The sequence below is a fragment of the Carassius carassius genome, chromosome 28 (assembly GCF_963082965.1).
Source record: "Carassius carassius chromosome 28, fCarCar2.1, whole genome shotgun sequence".
Classification (NCBI taxonomy): Eukaryota; Metazoa; Chordata; class Actinopteri; order Cypriniformes; family Cyprinidae; genus Carassius; species Carassius carassius.
The window spans coordinates 16,979,646-16,998,591 of NC_081782.1; the positions used below are offsets into that span (position 1 = coordinate 16,979,646).

Sequence of the window (18,946 nt, forward strand, 5' to 3'; positions counted from 1 at the left end):
TCTATAGAAATTATTCAGTCTGTGTGTGCTATGCTTGTACTCTGTAATCACATATTGGCCACAAATGTTTAATTTAATTTCATTTAATTTCGAGGTACATTACTGGAAGATTAAGTATTAAGAATTTGTACTTTTTTTTTAACGTTTTTAGAAAGCTGTCTCAACTCTTCCTCCTCTTTTCTGTCGACTCAGGTGATTAAGGACTCCATGCGGCACAAGGCTGACCTGAACGACATGAGCAGGATGTGGGTAAGTGTGTGAATACAAGTTGTGGCTGCAGGGTTTAATGATTTCCAACCAAATCAGAGGCTTGCTCAATATAACTCTTTCACACTGAATGAGGCCCTGTCGAGTTCCCTTGAGTTTTCATCTCATTGTGGAAACTGTCAGTGTGTCAGTGAGCAAGTCATTTCGTTACTGCTGATTGACAGCTGAATAGCTTGGCATTCTGTGTATGAGTCACACACACAAACCTTGGCGCAGAGATGATCTGTATTTAGCAAACGATGACGTGAGCGTGTGTTTGTCACTCTGGAGGAACACTTACAGAGCTTTGCTTGTTATGAGTTTACCAGTCAAACTTTCTTTATCTTATTAAGCTCTCTTATGAAATGTGATGTTGGATGAATTTTTATTTTGTTGTTTATCACAGTGGTCAACTACTGTTATATTTATTTTGCTTTATAAATAAATCATTAATTGTTTGATTAATATATCTAATAGTAGACAACATATTCCAGTTAAAAAATAGTTTTATCTCCAATAAATATAATATAAAATGTAAAAATGCAAATAGGCTATTTTCTTTTTACATTGCATAAATGGGTGTTTGTGTACAAAATCTGCAGCTTTTACATTACAGATATATTGATAAAATGTTAGTTTTTTTTTCCGATAAACTTTGAAAAAAGCCTTCATGATTGCTGTGCTTGTTTGTAGGACTGCAAAATTTAGCCGAATATTTTGTGATTATGTATCAGTATGATGATAGTATTTATTGTTGTTACTAAATAAAATGGGAAACAAAATAATAAATATTGTTATTGTAAAATATCTAGTACCCTATGAAACGTTTTCTAGACTCAATTTTAATGGTTAAAATATTAATCAAAAAGCATGTCTTATTAATTGAAATAATGAAACTTACACAATTTAACATCAATTTATTAAGTTTAGCAAAAATATATATTTCTAAGGCCCTATTAATTTTTTTTTTTTTTCTCAAATGCAATTTTATCTTTACCAATTTGTTTAGGATTACATTTTAATGGTTTCATTTACATTTTAACAATCAAAATGAGCTCAAATAAACTTTTATAAAATAATTGCTTATTATTTTCTCTCTTTTTTTTCAGAAATAGTTTTATTTAAAATTTTCTGTCACAGTTTCTTCAAGTTAAACCAAACTTTTATTTTGATGGGTTGCTGTGAAGACCTTGACGTTTCCGTTTGTGTATAATATAATGATAAACGGTTCTCAAAGCAGTTCTAGAGATGTGTTTTTGTCCTCAAATATGGACGCAGAAGAGGCTTGAAACTTTCCAAAAAGGTATACCTTCAAACTTTTATTTTGGTGGAGAATCACAGGAAGTCCTGAAAGCTAGTCTTTGTTTGACAATAGTCGGTTTATTATTAGTATTATTACATTAGTTGCTTTTTTAAGTTTAGGAAAATGGTTGGCACATTTTAAGTTTCCGAATGCAAATTATAAGCATTCCAAACAAATTCCAAACAAGGAGATTATGAGATTATATGGTGATTATATGGTGCAGTATTTACTGTAAAGTGAGCTGATCGGAGATACTGAAACACTTGATCATGAGCTGCTCACATGTAAAAACAGTGCTGCACTTCACTCTAAAACACAGTCTATATATATATATATATATATATATATTTTTTTTTTTTATTAAATCACAGCCTTTGCAATCTGATAATAGCACTAAACCATATTGCAATTTTGGAATTCTTTGCATTAACTGAGCAGCCCTGATGCAGTGACTTGTAAATGCCGTTTAGCATCACTGTCAGCAATGCAAGTGTTTCTAATGCAGTTTACGATCAGCTGTCTATCATTAGCCAAAAGAAAGGGTCAGATGGAACATGCTGAATTGCAACTTTTGTCTACTGGAAAGACCTTTAGTTGCCTCCCTCTGAGTATTTGCAGATAACATGCTGCAGGATTAGACTCCGGAGAAACATTTCCTGCGAGCAACTCTGTCCCCTTCCTGTTATGATATCACAGTAAGTGGTGAAGGGAACAGGAAGTGAAAGAATGAGATCATTAACTTGACTCGCAGCTGGTCCTATTATGTGTGTACACCAAACATGTTAACAAACACCAAACATGACCTTAATCTGCCCACAGTGACTCATACTTTTGACTGTGAAGTGAGCTGATGAGCTGAGAATGAGAAGAGGACTCATTAGTTGCTTCGGAAGGGCAACGACATCATTTCCTTTTGAAGAGTTCAGTGTTTTTCTTGCCCTCACACCGCTCTCTTTCTCTTCTCAGGGTCATCTGAGTGAAGGCTACGGCAAGTTGTGCAGCATCTACCTCAAACTGCTCATCACCAAAATGGAGTTTCACATCAAAGTGAGTGACTGAGGCCTTGATGGAGATTTCAGCAGAACATCCGTCTTCTAACTCTCCTCCTCAGATCTTTATTTACAGTCTTCATTTAGTTATCTTGTGACCTCATGCCAACTAAATGATAGTCATAAAAATAACAAAAATTACCCCAAAAACAACACAAAACAAATGTACATATGATAACAGACATACACAATAAAAATGTAAATGCAAATATATTAAAAGAATATATACATACACACACACTCATAAAAAATATAGTATTTGTATTTAATAATGATGACATTTTACATATTTTTCATTATGATTTATATATATATATATATATATATATATATATATATATATATATATAAAAATAACAATATATATATATATATATATATATATATATATATATATATATACTAATAATAATTATATGAAAGTAATTATGATAGTATTTATGATATGATAGTAATTATATATAATATGTATGTAAATTTAGAAATACATTTAGTTTATTTTCATAATGTAATATATACAATATTAATATATAATTATAAATATGCACACACACAAACATGCATATATATGTGTAAATAAATAGATAAATATAAATAATAAAATAATTTGTATTTTTTTTATATATATTTTTTGTAGATAATCATGGTTTGGCAGAATGTCTTGCAATATTACCTGTTGCCTAGATTTTTATTTTATTTTTTAACCCAGACAAGCTTTTTGATCTGTTTTGGCCCTGCTTCCTGTGTCAATATGAAATGCATCAATACAGGAAAGAAATGTGCGTTTGTCGAGCCATTTCATGGGTATTTTAAAAGGTTGTGCTGTCAGACTGTCACAAATATAACATTTACCCCACTTGCTTTCCCAGAATCCCCGTTTCCCAGGCAACCTTCAGATGTCAAACAGACAGCTCGATGAGGCGGGTGAGAACGACGTCAATAATTTGTGAGTATTGCTTTGTTTCTCACAAGCTTTGCATTTCTTTTCAGGCTGTTTTATTAAATAAAGTTCTATAATTGCTCAGTGTGTTCGTGGGATGGGACTTAATCATGTTTCCTCTCTCGAAACATGCAGCTTCCAGTTGACGGTGGAGATGTTTGATTACTTGGAGTGTGAGCTGAACCTGTTCTTAGGAGGTAAGTTTAAAGTGAAGTGCAGGTGTTTGAGCACCAGAAGAGTCCTTGGAGGTCATTTTGGTTATGCTGTTTTCTAAGTAGATTTTAGGCAAACGAATACAGCTTAAATCTACTTGAATAGAGAAAGACTGGAATCTCTGAAAAAAATCTCACCGTAAAGAATAGCTAATGTGCATTCTAGAGTAAAAAAAAAACAGGTGACGTCTCTATCAGGATAGATGTTTCTGCTGAAACAGGCAGTAAAATCTAGCTGGAACATTGATTGAGCTCAGTGTGCCTGTGCTGGAAGCAATAGGGAGAAGTAAGTGAGTGTTGTTGGCTGAAACGCAGCTCTCTGGCACAGGAAACCACACCTCTCTGTGTGCCGAGAAGTCAGGGTCTCACAGGAGCCTGCATCACTGATCACCAGAGAGACGGACGGACGGACGGACGGAGGGAGGGAGGGAGGGAGGGAGGGAGTGTGGGGATGAATGTGAATAAGGAAGTGGGCAATGAGAGGGATAGATTGAGAAAAACAGCATGTTGAAGGGAATGGCATGAAAGAGGGATTCATACAATAAAGGAATACAACTTGCCAATTGTGAATTGAGGCTCTCGAAATGTATATATATATATATATATGTATATGTATATGTGTATGTGTGTGTATATATTTATATATATATATATTCGCTGAAAAAAAAACTGTTTGGTGTTCGGCACGTGCTGGGACCGAAACATTATATTTCACACTGTCAATCCTATTACATTTGGAAAACAAAAGAGCTTACAGTGTGAAATATAATGTTTTCAGTGCCACTGCACTCAACAGGACAGCCTAAACGGTGTAACATGCATCGTGCTATCTGCCCCGTGGTGTAGCGGACGGTGCCGTGATAACATCCCCTTGCTGGGGTGTATCGAAAGACGACGATCTTGTATCAACGATAGCAATTACTTAATTATCATAAATTAAACAATTTATGATAATTTATCATTTTTATTACAAATAGTTAATATAAGTTATTATCAATTATTTATATTACAGTTACAATTTATATCAAAATTTATATTAATAGTTTATAGTAATAGTTTATAAATCTGCGTTAGAGCATGAAAGAAAGATACTTATCCTATAAGGGGTTTTGTTATCTGTGGAATGATGGGATTGTCTTTTTTTTTTTATTCTTCACAGTGTTCAGCTCGTTGGATATGTCTCGCTCTGTGTCGGTGACAGCAGCCGGCCAGTGTCGTCTGGCTCCTCTTATCCAGGTCATTCTGGACTCCAGTCATTTGTACGACTACACCGTCAAACTGCTCTTCAAACTCCACTCCTGTGAGTCCATAAATCACATCTCTCTCTTCACTGCAGACTGCAGACAGAAGCTTTTTTGCTTATATGTGACTCAGATCTTCACAGTGTGAACAGCACAAATGATTCTGATTTGGGCCACTAAGGCTGCGTTCACACTACGATCATTAGTGCTCAAATCGATTTAATACTCAGATCCGTTTTTTGTTCACATTATCCATTTTAAATGTGACAATCAGATTTCAGTGTGAACGAATGACTGTGTTGAACTGACCTGCATACGCCAAAGAACGAAAACAAGATGGCAAGAAATGCGTTGTTATATGGAAGTAAACAGAGGTCACTGAAGTTTTTACACATTTATTTATAAACGCATGTGCCGCGAAAGGCTGCAAATTTATGAGCAGGCAATGAGGATGAAGATGAGGAGAAAGAAAGCTAAGTTTTTAAGTAGTAACTGTTAAAATCCAGATAAGTTTAGCTTGTGTATCACGATCTCTGTAAAACACCGTAAAATCTGACCTGAATCAGATTTAGTGTCACAGATGGAAGTGGCCCATATTGGAATTGAAAAGATCGGGTTCAGTGTGGATTGTGCTGTTCACACTGTTGGATTTGTTCTGTTGTTTCTTTGGCTGTTATAACAGAATGTAATCAAAATAGAATGTGAAATGGTGCAAGCTCTCAGTCTTGTGCACTCTTGTCTTCCAGGTCTGCCAGCAGATACTCTGCAGGGCCACAGGGATCGCTTCCAGGAGCAGTTTAAGAAGTGAGTCTGTCAGTCAGTCACTATCCAGCTGCCATGAGTCTCACAGACGGCCACTATTTTATTCTTTTGTCATTTCTCACTCTCTCAATCTTTTCCTTTCGCTCCGTTTCTCTCTCTCCAGGCTGAAGAGTCTGTTCTATCGCTCCAGTAACCTGCAGTATTTCAAGAGACTGATTCAGATCCCACAACTTCCTGAGGTGAGACTCCTGCATACCAAACAGATTCCTGCCTGACCGGAGTCCAAAAATACAGCTAGTGGAAAGAAATCACGTAACTCATTTACATATCTGCCTGCTTAGTTTTCTAGCCTCAGGATTTTCAGCTGGACTCCATGAAGATACTACAGGCCGCCCTGTAAAGCAACATATATTCCTTCAATCTGCATGATATTTGAAATTAAAATTTAAAGGCAAAGTGAGCTATTTTTTCATTAGTTTGAGCTTCAGGATCACAACATAGTGACTTCAGCTCAACCAATGGCATGAGACTAGGGTGGGGTTGTCTGTTTTCTCGACTAGTAGGGAAGTGTTTTGGGAAAAGCGGTTTGAAAACACTTTCCAGTACATTCCTTTCTTCACATCTCTCTCCATTTGTCTTCAGAATCCACCAAACTTCCTCCGGGCGTCAGCCCTCTCCGAACACATCAGTCCAGTGGTGGTGATTCCGGTGGAGTCTTCGTCCCCTGAGAGCGAACATGTAGTAGAGACAGAAGACCTGGTGGACACAGACATCCCACCTTTAGCGGTACCACACACACTCACTATCCAAAACTCTCTGTATACTTTCCCTTTAACTTGAGTTTCTAAAGAGAGATTTTTTTTTCTCCATTAGAGCGCTGTGGACAGCAAATTCGACGACCTCTTTGGCACCTCAGCTGCTACAGACCCATTCAACTTCAACAGTCAGAACGGCATGCGTAAAGATGAGAAGTAAGACTTGGAAATACTGTTGGAGAATATAAGTTATAGGAAGCTCTTTGAGTTTATTAGAACAAATGATAAGATAGGACTCATGAACATGTATCTCTCATCTCAGAGACCGTTTGATTGAGCAGCTCAATGCGGAGCTACAGGCCCTGAAGGAGGAGCTGGAGTCCTTCAGATTGGAGGTAACGAGTGGGAGATCATAAGCTACCACTTGAAATTAGAAGTCAGTATTGTGTGTTGTTTTTTTTGTGTTTTTTTTTTAAGAAATTCATATTTTTATTCAGTAAGGATGCTTTAAATTGATCAAAAGTAATTGTAAATACATCTGTAATGTTACAAAGAAGATCTGTTTAAAAAAAAAAAAAAAAATGTTGTTCTTTAAAAAAGTGTCATGGTTTCCACAAAAATATTAAGCGGAATAACTGTTTCAAACTGATAATAATCAGAAATCTATTCAGCATATTAGCATGATTTCTAAAGGATCACGTGACACTGAAGACTGGAGTAAAAATTCAGCTTTGCATCACAGGAATACATGTAATTTTAAAATAAATTACAATAAATTGTAAACATATTTCACAATATTGCTGTGATTACTATATTTTTGATCAAATAAATGCAAGCTTGATTTTACTTTTGAAGGGTTGTGTGCAGTGGAAGAGAAGTGAAAATAAAAGTGACACTAATCATTCTTTTGGTCTTTCTCAGAGTGGTCGTCTTTGTCAAGCACTGCGGGGGCGTGTGAATGAGCTGGAGGCGGAGCTTGCGGAGCAGACACACCTGAAGCAGCAGGCGTTGGGTGAGAGCGAGTTCCTGAGGGTGGAGCTCGACGACCTGCGCAGGGTCAAAGAGGACACCGAGAAAGAGCAGCGCAGCCTGAGCGAAATCGAGAGTAAGAGTGTGTTGTTGGAACAATTTGCAATATAGTAAACTGAATTTCTTTTTTATTTTGAATATTATATACAATTTTCTTGACCCTGTTATGGTTCTCTGTTGTGTTCTCTGAGGTCTACTGCTATTATTGGCTAACAGTTGTGTTTGTTTAGCGGCCTAAATCATTCATAGATGGGTGGTGCTGTGATTTAGGTTAAAAACGCATAAATGCTTAGTACAAATCAACTATGTTATGCACACTTGTGTGTTGCAACATTACTGTTGGATCCAGTAGAGTTGACACAGCATCCTCTTTGTTTCAGTCTCTCTGAAAATTCTGTGGCGAATTGGGTCTTGTTTGTAAACTAATCCGTGGCAAAACGAAGTGAACAAAGGACCAAGTTCTTACTGACACTGTCTGGATGTTCTTTAAAAATAAAGTTTATCCAATCTTCCTAATGTTAGGATCAGAAGGAAGGTCCTGCAAAAATTGTTTTTCCAAACTGAACAGCATCTTGTTGTCTTCGGAGCCATCTTTATTGGTTGATTTCTGCTTAGAATGTATAGAATACTCTTTCGAATCCTCTTTCGTTATTTACCCACTATGCGCATGAATAGGTGGGCGAAGCTAAACAGGCCGTGATGTAGAAGTAGGCGTTGGTCATCTTCTGCGGAGGTGGTGTTTAGCTAAATTACTACATCATAGAGTCGTACGTTCCACAACATGTCATTTTGGCAGATTGGCTTCAATAGAAGTTGTTTTTAGACTAAAGAGAGAGTTTTGAGTTCTCAAACTTACAGGAAATGTTTATGGTACAATGACCTCTTATATGTTAAGAGATCAAGGGAATTGATCCCTTTTGATATTTAGAGAGCTGTAAATTAGGCCTTCAAGACAAACCATTGCTCTGTTGCTCTTTCGTAAATAAAAAAACAGGCCTTCCTTCCTTTTTGGTTTATTTACACCCTGTGGTTCACCTCAAAAGGTTGCTTTTTCGGGAACATCAGCAATCATTATATTCTAAATAAATTAATCACAATTTAAATTCTCTCAAGTTCTCCCAAACCTCTTTAAGTTTCTTTTATCTGCTGAACACAAAATGTTGCTAATCAAATAGTTACTGGTGGAATTGAATTTCATAGTATTTTATTTTCTATACTGTGGAAGTCAGTGGCTACCTTCAAGATATTTAGTTTCCAACATTCTTCAAAGGATGACTAGGATGAGTAAATGATGACAGAATTTTTATTTTAGGGTGAAACAGCCCTTTAAAGGGCTTTAAAGGGCTGTGATTCAGTAGAGATGCAGGCCAGCAGAGCATATTCACTAGACAGTCTGTTTACTCTCTGGAGCTGAGAAACACAGCCAGAAGGGACTCTAGTTGACTACAGTCTCCAGTCAAACACTAATAAACCATGTAGTCCACAGTCCAATTCACCAGCTTGCAGGCCTGTGTTGAGGCTCTCAGCAGTGCTAACTGTTCTGTGATGCAGAGAGGAAGGTCTGAGGCATGTCAAAGTTTGTGTTTTTGATACTCAACATTGATATTTTGGCTGTGTATTTGTGTTTTTTTTTTTTTTCGTAGGAAAAGCACAAGCTAATGAGCAACGCTACACCAAGTTAAAGGAGAAATACACAGAGCTGGTCCAGAGCCACGCTGACCTGCTGAGGAAGGTGAATTGATGACTACAATTAGTTCACACACTGCCCGTTTGTGAATATATGCATATTTTTATTGGGCAAATGATGACAACCAAAGATCGCATGCCTATAACTCAAGAAGCATTGAAGAAATCTTAATGCCCTTTTAGATATTAGGTCTTTTCCTTTTGGCATCTTCATTTTTTTAGGCCCTATGGTTCGGTTCCATAAATATTGGAATTTAGAGTTAACAATTAATCCTGGTCATTCATAATCTGATGTTGTCACACTGTACATTATTAAACCCTAGGTTACTGTTATTATTTGCATATTTGACTGTTTTAACAGTGATGACTAGATAAACACAAAACCATATTTGGTTTTTGACCATTGAAAATGGGTAGGATACAACAATTGTGTTATCTTTAATACTTCTTGAATTATAGGCATGAAACATTTGGAGAAAGAACTTGTGCTGTTTCCCCATTTTTTATGGTTACCATTGGCACGTAATGCAATAAATATTGCTAAAGCCAACAGGTTTAACTAATAGACCTACCGATCTCTGAGTAAAAGTAACATTATGATGCTGCCATCTTTCTGAAGTTATGTTTGCCCCTCTGTGATTTGGCTCTGAATCTCAGGTGAAAATGTACATTTTGACCCCTCTCTACAAAATAGTGCATTACTCCATAAATATACATCAATTACATTTTATATTTTTCCTTTCATCCCTATACATGTTTATCTTTCTTTATATTTGAAATAGTTTTTTTCTAACATTGTATAAATGTATTTACTGTCACTTTTCATCAATTTAATGCATCACTGCCAAATTAAAATATATATATAAAAAAAAAATTATATCGTTTAATTTCACTTTTCTTTCACAATGGAAATGAAAGGTCAAGCACATTGGGATGTGGGATACAATATCTCACTCAGCATGCTTGTTTTGGCAAATGCAGTCGGTTTTCTGTGTAGATAGTAGATTGTGTATTTGCATACTGCACAGACACAGTATGCACACTACATACTGCTGACTCGAGCTCCAGTGTCAGGCCTGTCAGTAAACCTGCAGGTGCTTTAGCCCCAGTTCCCTGCAGACTCTACTCCATTTCTTGCACAGATGAAACTTGGCACTGTGTTCCTCTGCGACGATTAAAGGCTGTCATCACACTCGCTCCCATTCAGGAGCACGCTCTGATCCCACCACTGAGACACTTGACAGTGGGTGCCATGTGCAGAACTGGGTCAGCCAAGAGTCTGGGCTCTGTGCTAAACTGTACATGTCTATGTGTTTCACAGAATGCTGAGGTGACGCGTCAGATGACGGTGGCCCGTGCCGCCCAGGATGAGGTGGAGAATGTGAAAAAAGAGATGCAGGACAGATTGAAAGCTGCTCAGGATACTGCCAGTCAGCAGGTTGGCCACACACACACACACATACACACTCCCTCCCTCTGCCTGATGTATCCATAGTTTGCTTGTCTTACACGTCCCTTTGTATGTGCATGAACAGGAGAAGGTTCAGTTAGAGCAGCTTCAAGCTCTACAAGCCGAGCTCATGTCCAGCAGATCTGAGCTAGAGACCCTGAAGAGTACCGTCACCTCCTCGCAACAGGTGGGGACCTCACCTTCTACCCATCATTCTCTTCTTCACCTCTGTCACGAAACCATCTCCATTTCTTGTCTTAATACTTTATAAAGGGTCATGAACTGTATTCTTTTTTTTAATTAGAATGTTGTCTTACAAGGTTCCACTTAAAATGTTAGCAAGAATTGTACATCAAAAAACAATATCCACCTTCTTTTTCAATGTGGAAATATGTCTGTGGGCGAGATTTCTGGTTCATTAGCCACTGTAGGGAAAAAAACGAGAAGAATAACAATGTGCAGTAAACTGTAAAACTTTGCACTACAAACCAGTGTGTTCATAATTAAGATAATACATTAAAATAATATGGTAAGACACCAGTTTGCGGTTTTGTACAGCTAAAATAGCTGGAAGTGAATGAGACCGGAGTCACCGGAAGTGAGACTCATACAATTTACAAATGGCTGCGCCCATTTTTACAGGAAGAATAAGGTGGATCGTTTTAAATTAATAAGCTATTTTCTCTTAGAAACGCATAATTTTGATAGGCAAGCCACATTTAAGACTTGGACGTAAATGCCCATAACTATGATTGGCTAACAATTTTTCTTATTAAAATAATAGATGGACACCGCTGTGATGTTCTCTGAAAAATATATAATTGTGGTTACAAATGTATAAATACTCTCTACAAATCAATCAATCTGTAACAGACAAAGCAATCGTGAGTGACACATGGCAAAAGCATTGTTACTCACACTTGTTGGCTAGGACATAACCAGATTCTTTGAGCAATGCCAAGTGCGAAACGATTTCAAACACAATAAACACCTTTCATACAGACCGCTTATTAGCTAGCTGTAAATAATCCTTGGATTAATCTCTATAATTTTCTTGCTTGAGTAATCCTGTGTTTGTGTGTCTTTCATATTTACTCGCCTACTCCTATGGGCATGAATTGGTGGGCGGGGCTAAAGAGACTGATGTAGAAGTAGGCGTTGATCATTTGTCACACTTATGACATCATATAGAGATGAAATAAGAAATAAACCGCCGTTTTAGCAGTCTGGTTTCAACAAAGGCTGTTTTTGGACTAACATGGGTTTTAAATTCTGAAACTTACAATGTTTTTGTAGTACAATTAACTATGAAGATCAAAAGAAGGAAAATTTGACTTCTCAGTTCATCAACCTGTTGTAGATGAATCTTCACGCTCTTCCATACATCCCTGTACAGCTCTCAGCCCAGCCATTTTAGCACTTGCAGTTCTGTCGTCCAGAAGTCAATGGGTTTTCGGTTAAATGCTTGAAATGAGGTCTGTGGTTTACATAAACTCAAGATATTTACAATACACCAATACATGCTCTTGTGTTTTTTCAAAGCTTTTACTAGTCTTGAAAAAACTGTTACTATAAAGTGGCTAAGTGAGACTGCAAAGATTGTCAGAGACATTAAATATAATCATTCCCAACAAAATTAACGTTTAATGGAGAGTGACGGTGAAGTCTTGCAGATGTGGTGTAGTTTGTTTATATCCTGCATTTAACTTTTTTTATTTCTGGAGATTGCATCTAGGCTTCAAAATTGGGGTTTTGTTGAGGAAACCAGATTGAGATGCTAATTCTGGGTTGGCCTACAAAATTGTCAACACTGCAATTAGTTGGTATTTTAATACACCCCAAAATGTTACAATTTGGCACATAACTTGCACAGGTTGATAGTGTTTGTCAGACATGACGAATATTCCTGTTTATCCCAAATATCCCATTTAAAGGGATAGTTTACACAAAGATAAAAATGTCATCAGTTTCTTTCTCTCATGCCGTTCCAAACCACTTATACGCATTATTTTTCAAGTGTTTTAAATTATTTCTGTGAATAATAACCAAATATATATATAATAATAAATAAACAGTTGAAACCAAATTCTTAATTCCATTTAACCATGCTTTTAAAAATACAAAAAGAAATGTTTAAATTGTGGAAATAAGAAAAGACAATATATACAGTTATTGAAGAGAGATTAAATGAATAGCATTGAACTAAAGATAGGAATTAAAGTAAAAAATGAACACTATATCTCTAAAATTTTCAGTATCTCTTGTTTTAACCCTCATTTTCTCTATTTTGGTATTATTTAGTTACTATTGGTATTTATTTGTATAGATTGTTTTGGTACATTTTCAGTTGTCATTTTAATTTTAGTTTAAATTTCAATTAAGATTTTTCAATTTATGAAAATAATGATTTTTAGTAGTTTTAGTGAAAAGTGAAAGTGACGTGACGTGACATTCAGCCAAGTATGGTGACCCATACTCAGAATTTGTGCTCTGCATTTAACCCATCCGAAATGCACACACACAGAGCAGTGAACACACACACACACTGTGAACACACACACAGAGCAGTGGGCAGCCATTTATGCTGCGGCGCCCGGGGAGCAGTTGGGGGTTCGATGCCTTGCTCAAGGGCACCTAAGTCGTGGTATTGAAGGTGGAGAGAGAACTGTACATGCACTCCCCCCACCCACAATTCCTGCCGGCCCGAGACTCGAACTCACAACCCTTCGATTGGGAGTCTGACTCTCTAACCATTAGGCCACGACTTCCCCTTTTAGTAAACAAACAATAACATCACTGTTTCTCATGATGTCACATTAAATCTTGTAATTAACGTAACTATTCACTCTCTTCGTATAGTCAAACGAGCAGCTCAGTACTCAGCTGTCTGCTCTAGAGGCTGAGAAGGCGGAGCTTTTAGAGACCGTATCTCAGAAGGAGGCGGGGCTAGCCAGTTTGGGGGCGGAGTTAGAGCGTGTACAAAGCTCTCTGACCAATGAGAGGGAGAGCGGTGTGAAAGCTGCTGAGACCCTGCAAAACCAGATCAATGAGAAGGTGAAATATTCTGTTTACTATTGATTGACAAATGCTGTAAATATCTTAAACATGATGTCTATAATACCTGTTTTCATGGTCTTTCTATCTGTAGGAGAGTCGTGAGCAGGCTCTGGAGAGCGAGCTGGTCTCTCTGCGCTGGGCGACTTTGCGTGCAGCACTAGAGGAGGCGGGGAGGATTGTACAGGACAGCTTGAATCAGCTAGACGACCCTGCACACATCAGCTGCACCAGTTCAGCCGGTCAGTGACCAGCTCAAATTACCTTAAACCTTCCCACTGAATATACCACACAGCAGGGATTGCCCTACGGGAGCTTAATGAATATTAAAAGATCTTCTTGTGTGTGTAGATTACTTGGTGTCCAGGTGCCAGGTGGCTCTTGACTGCGTGGAGAGACTACAGTCAGCCAGAGACGCCTTTGTATCAGATAACACAGGTGATTTATATGCACACACAAACATTTCCCTACTTAATCAGCATTCTTCAATTTACCATTCACTCCAGTGTCGTGAAAGTTACAAGATAGCTTTACAAGTTACACATCATTTAAAGTAGTTCAAGAACAGTAACATTACTCTCTCTTTTAGTTAGCTTAATTGAAGACAACTATATATTTTAGATAATTCTCATTGTAGGATTTAAGTTATGTTTTTTAAAGCTTAAAATAAGTCATTTTCACCAATGCTGCATTTATTATTTATGTTGTTTGTTCTTTTAATGGCAAAGCTGAATTTTCAGCATCATTACTACAGCATTTATTCTTGTTATCAATATTGAAAACTGTTGTGCTGTTTAATATTTTAGTGGAATTCATTAATTGAACATGAACAGAATTTATTGATTAACTCATTTTGCTGAGTATACTTTTTTTATAGAAATGAACTTTCTGAACAAACTGAAACATTAAAATAAATATCTGAATCATATTTGAAACGATTGTACTTGAGACAGGGAAAATATTGTCAGGCTGTTGTTTTGGCTCATTTGCTAGTACAGTGCTAAAAAATCACCACAATTTTAAAAGCCAGCTGTGCTACTTTACACTTTTGAAAACTTCTATTACTCCATCACGGTTCTCAAGCTCAAAAAAACATTCAACTAATATACCCTGTAAAAAATGATTCACCTTGAATACATTCAGACTTCTGTTGAGATGAGCGGCGCTCATATGATCATGTTGAAACAGTTGCTCACTGATTTTCCTGTGTGTGTGTGATAGATGTGTCCGGACTGGTGCGGGCAGTGACTCAGTTTGCTCACCTGGTGGGCGAGGTCATCATGCAGGGCAGTGCCACCTCACACATGGTGCCAGTGGAGCAAGCTGATGGTGAGCATGAGACGACAATCTCCTGAAACATATTCAAAAGAGCTGATCATATCAGCACAGCTGATGCACCTCTATGTAAATACTTCCTTAAAGACACATAACGACCAATCAGCAACTAGAACCAGAACTATCCGTTTAATATAGGCAGCATAAATGTAATTTCTATTATAAAACTGCTAAATATTTCACAGTTCTGTTAATTATTCCGTTGCCGGAGGTCTGGTGGTTTCGGTAGAGCTGCTTTAAAGGAGCATAATTTAACACGGCTAATGTGCGGTTCCCACGCGCACAACCGATCACGTCACAGGAAATGTGTGTCTACCCGAGCGTATGTGGAGTGTCTGCAGGCGACAGATGGCTCGTCTGACTGCTTTCTTACTTCTGTCCTTGCCTTTGTCTGTCTGTGGGCAGCATTGGCAGACAACGTGAAGGCGTGTGGCGGGGAGGCCCTGGCGTTACTCTGCCAGCTCAAGGAGCAGAAGTCTATGGGGACGGCAGACTGCAGCCGGCTGAGGGCAGCACTGGATACCGTGATGGCCTTGGGCGAGGTGAGCGAGCCACTGAGAGACAGTCCATGTATTGGTATAGTAACAGTAGATTAAATAAATGTGATGTACTGTATACTAGCCTTTAGTATACTTTCATTTTTAGGTGTCCTTGTTACAGTGTAATTATACATTTAAGTAGTTGTAATTAACTACATGTATTTACTATATGGTTAGAATGAGGGTTTGCATTATGGTTAATTGCATGTAATTATGCATAATTTGTTATTACTATAGTAAGTACATTAGGGGTGCACCGATATATATATCGGCCGATGATTAATGCGCATCTAGTCAGTACCTGATGGTATTTACCACTGATTAGATAACCGGCTTTACTGATGAGATGCGCATTAATCATCGGCCGATATATATCGTACACCCCTAAAGTACATGCAACAAGGACACAGTCAAAGTGTTACCAGCTTTGGGGCCAGATTTACTCTGTTTGTGCCAGCGCAAACCCTCTTTTGGCGTTAAAAAAACTACTGTCAGGATTTATTGTAGACATGCAGTGGGAAACTAGCGCTTAGCCAGTTATTTTTGTGACTCACCTTATTGAATATGCATTTGGGGGAGTTTCCCTTCTTATCTGTAAATTTATGGGAGAAGAGTATTTAAAAATGAATCACTCAGCGCGATTTATTACTAAGATTTGCGCTAGTAAAATTCACTGGTATTTGAGGCTCTACCAAAAAAAGCATATCTTAAAAGCAGGCGGTATGTGCGCTGCTCTAGGTAGATTGCACTGGTCATTATGAAAATGAGATGTTGCGTCTGTTTTCTTTAAAATGCACCTTGTCAGTAAATCACCCGTAAAATTTCCCCTCCCATTGGCGCTTTTATGGAACTGCACTCTAAGGCCGGTGACACATTGGCTGCGTGTCAGCTGCGTGGTGGCTGCCTCACGTTTTCTGTGTCTTTACACACCAGAACTGTGCCCGACGCGGCGTTGGCGTGCTGCTGCTGCTGTAGGTGACATAGAGGGAGGCCGCCGACAGACCAGGCTCTTGTCTTCAGGACAACAATATCTATACTTCATGTTGAGCATAAATATAAAGCCTACTGATAAACGACACCGTCAACAGTATTGACGGCAAAATAGACTATGTTTGACAGGTGCAATAATTGAAAATCGATAATTATTCATTTATTTTTTAAATTACATTTATATCTGAATATATGTCAACCTATAGACTTTCAAACATCAAAGTGTCATGAATTAATATGTATTTGTGTACAAAATGACATATAAACATATTTTCCTATTCTATGTTGCCTGGAAACGCTTCCAACACGCACGCGTGTCGCGTGAAAAATAGGCGTCGGTTCTATTTCTAGCATGCACGCGTTTTCCACGCGGCTCGAGCTGCGCCTGAGACGCGCATCTCACGCAGGCAGTCTGCAAGCTCTAACCTGTTAACATGGGAGCTGAATTAAACCGACAACGCCACGCAGCTGAGACGCTTGTGCCACGCATCCAGTGTGTCGCCGGCCTAACGCTAATTCGCCCCATTTAGTAAATCAGGCCCTTTTTTATATCTTCAGTTTTCTTTTAATTTTTATTTTAGTAATTGTATGTGCTTTTGTCATTCTTTTTTTTTTATATTTATTTTTTATTACCAATTGTAGTACTTTAACTTATTGTGATTATTCACCAGTATAACTTTTCTCCTTTTCATTCTGTTTTTCAACTAATATTACATATTTATTTTATTTTAATTAAATTATTTCAGTTAACAAAAACGATTTATAAGTTTTAGTCAACAATCCATACAAGAAGAAGGGTTTTAAAAATTAGCAATTTATATTCAGATTTATTTTTCACATTGGAATAGAAGGTTAAGGCTAATTATGTGGTAATTATTTTTGGCACTCCAATCAATTAAGTAAAGTGAAGTGACATTCAGCCAAGTATGGTGACCCATACTCAGAATTTGTGCTCTGCATTTAAACCCATCCGAAATGCACACACACAGAGCAGTGAATTTTTTTATGCTGCGGCGCCCGGGGAGCAGTTGGGGGTTCGATGCCTTGCTCAAGGGCACCTAAGTCGTGGTATTGAGGGTGGAGAGAGAACTGTACATGCACTCCCCCCACCCACAATTCCTGCCGGCCCGGGACTCGAACTCACAACCTTTCGATTGGGAGTCCGACTCTCTAACCATTAGGCCACGACTTCCCTAAGAGTCAAGAGTCAAGAAAGAGATTATAATATCAGATAATCATTGGCCATGCTGCAAATGAAAGATCAAGTACATTGCATTGTGGGATACTGTAGTCCACAGAGTGTGCTTTGGTTATATGCCTCAAATTTGAGGTGTTCCTTGAGTATACATATTATATAAATATGAAAAAGAAATAGATGTAGTTTACTATTTTGATTCCTCTGTGCAGAAGTTGCGTCCTCGGGGTCTAGAACTGCAGCAAGGGGAGCTTGGAGATCTGGTGGAGCAGGAGATGGCAGCCACATCGGCAGCTGTGGAGTCAGCCGCCGCCAGGATTGAGGTTATCAGACGACTAATCAGACCCTGCTCTTCCTGTCCTGCAGACAGATGCTTAATAAAATATGAAGTGCTCCAAAATCTACTCCTCAAATGTTTTCCCCTTTGCTCTCAAACAGGAAATGCTCAATAAGTCCAGGGCGGTTGACACTGGAATCAAAATGGAAGTCAATGAAAGGTCAGGCTGACCAAGTCATGTGTTCTTCATAAAAATGTTTTTACCATTACTGTTACAGTTCCAAAAGCAGTTTTACAGATTTGATTCGGTTGATGTTCCTCAGTGGATTTGGGTATTCAGTGATCAGAATGTCTCCATGCTGAGCTTATTTCACTTGGACAGAGTTGCACATTTACATTTACCAAGACGCATTAGCAGACCCACCCTGGTGCATTCGAAACAGACCTGTGAGTGTGTGAATGTTGCTCTCTTTCGCCCCCTGCAGGATCTTGGCATCCTGCACCGATCTCATGCAGGCCATCAAAGTGCTGGTGCTGTCCTCCAAAGACCTGCAGAGGGACATCGTGGAGAGCGGAAGGGTGAGCCAACCAATCTATCACTTTTTAATTAAACTCGAGCTTAAAAGGACTGAAACGGGTGTTAATGAAGGTGCTGCTGTGATCACAGGGGGCCGCATCTATGAAGGAGTTCTACGCCAAGAATTCCCGATGGACGGAGGGTCTCATTTCCGCCTCTAAGGCTGTGGGCTGGGGTGCCACCATGTTGGTGTGAGTATGTTAGACAGTGAGAAAATAAAAATCGTATCATTTTTGGAGGAAGCTGTGACATGGTGATTAAAAATCTCAGTGGGTAACAGAAAGCTTGTAGGTTTTTAGGACCCTA

The 18,946-nt window shown here is 38.2% G+C and overlaps 1 protein-coding gene across 2 annotated transcripts in view; it reads left to right on the forward strand.

The window, feature by feature from the left end:
* Positions 1–18,946, forward strand: part of hip1 (huntingtin interacting protein 1) — a 41,480-nt gene that overhangs the window by 18,928 nt on the left and 3,606 nt on the right. For both annotated transcript variants that reach the window (XM_059514664.1, XM_059514665.1), the window contains exons 4-26: positions 193–249; positions 2,516–2,596; positions 3,468–3,544; positions 3,674–3,735; positions 4,910–5,050; positions 5,738–5,795; positions 5,917–5,992; positions 6,396–6,539; positions 6,627–6,724; positions 6,831–6,903; positions 7,430–7,613; positions 9,181–9,269; positions 10,545–10,661; positions 10,759–10,860; positions 13,533–13,727; positions 13,822–13,969; positions 14,079–14,165; positions 14,949–15,056; positions 15,468–15,604; positions 17,999–18,109; positions 18,225–18,283; positions 18,549–18,642; positions 18,731–18,831. In XM_059514664.1, the coding sequence (XP_059370647.1) occupies positions 193–249; positions 2,516–2,596; positions 3,468–3,544; positions 3,674–3,735; positions 4,910–5,050; positions 5,738–5,795; positions 5,917–5,992; positions 6,396–6,539; positions 6,627–6,724; positions 6,831–6,903; positions 7,430–7,613; positions 9,181–9,269; positions 10,545–10,661; positions 10,759–10,860; positions 13,533–13,727; positions 13,822–13,969; positions 14,079–14,165; positions 14,949–15,056; positions 15,468–15,604; positions 17,999–18,109; positions 18,225–18,283; positions 18,549–18,642; positions 18,731–18,831 (2,399 nt within the window). The remainder of the gene's footprint in view (positions 1–192; positions 250–2,515; positions 2,597–3,467; positions 3,545–3,673; positions 3,736–4,909; positions 5,051–5,737; positions 5,796–5,916; positions 5,993–6,395; positions 6,540–6,626; positions 6,725–6,830; positions 6,904–7,429; positions 7,614–9,180; positions 9,270–10,544; positions 10,662–10,758; positions 10,861–13,532; positions 13,728–13,821; positions 13,970–14,078; positions 14,166–14,948; positions 15,057–15,467; positions 15,605–17,998; positions 18,110–18,224; positions 18,284–18,548; positions 18,643–18,730; positions 18,832–18,946) is intronic.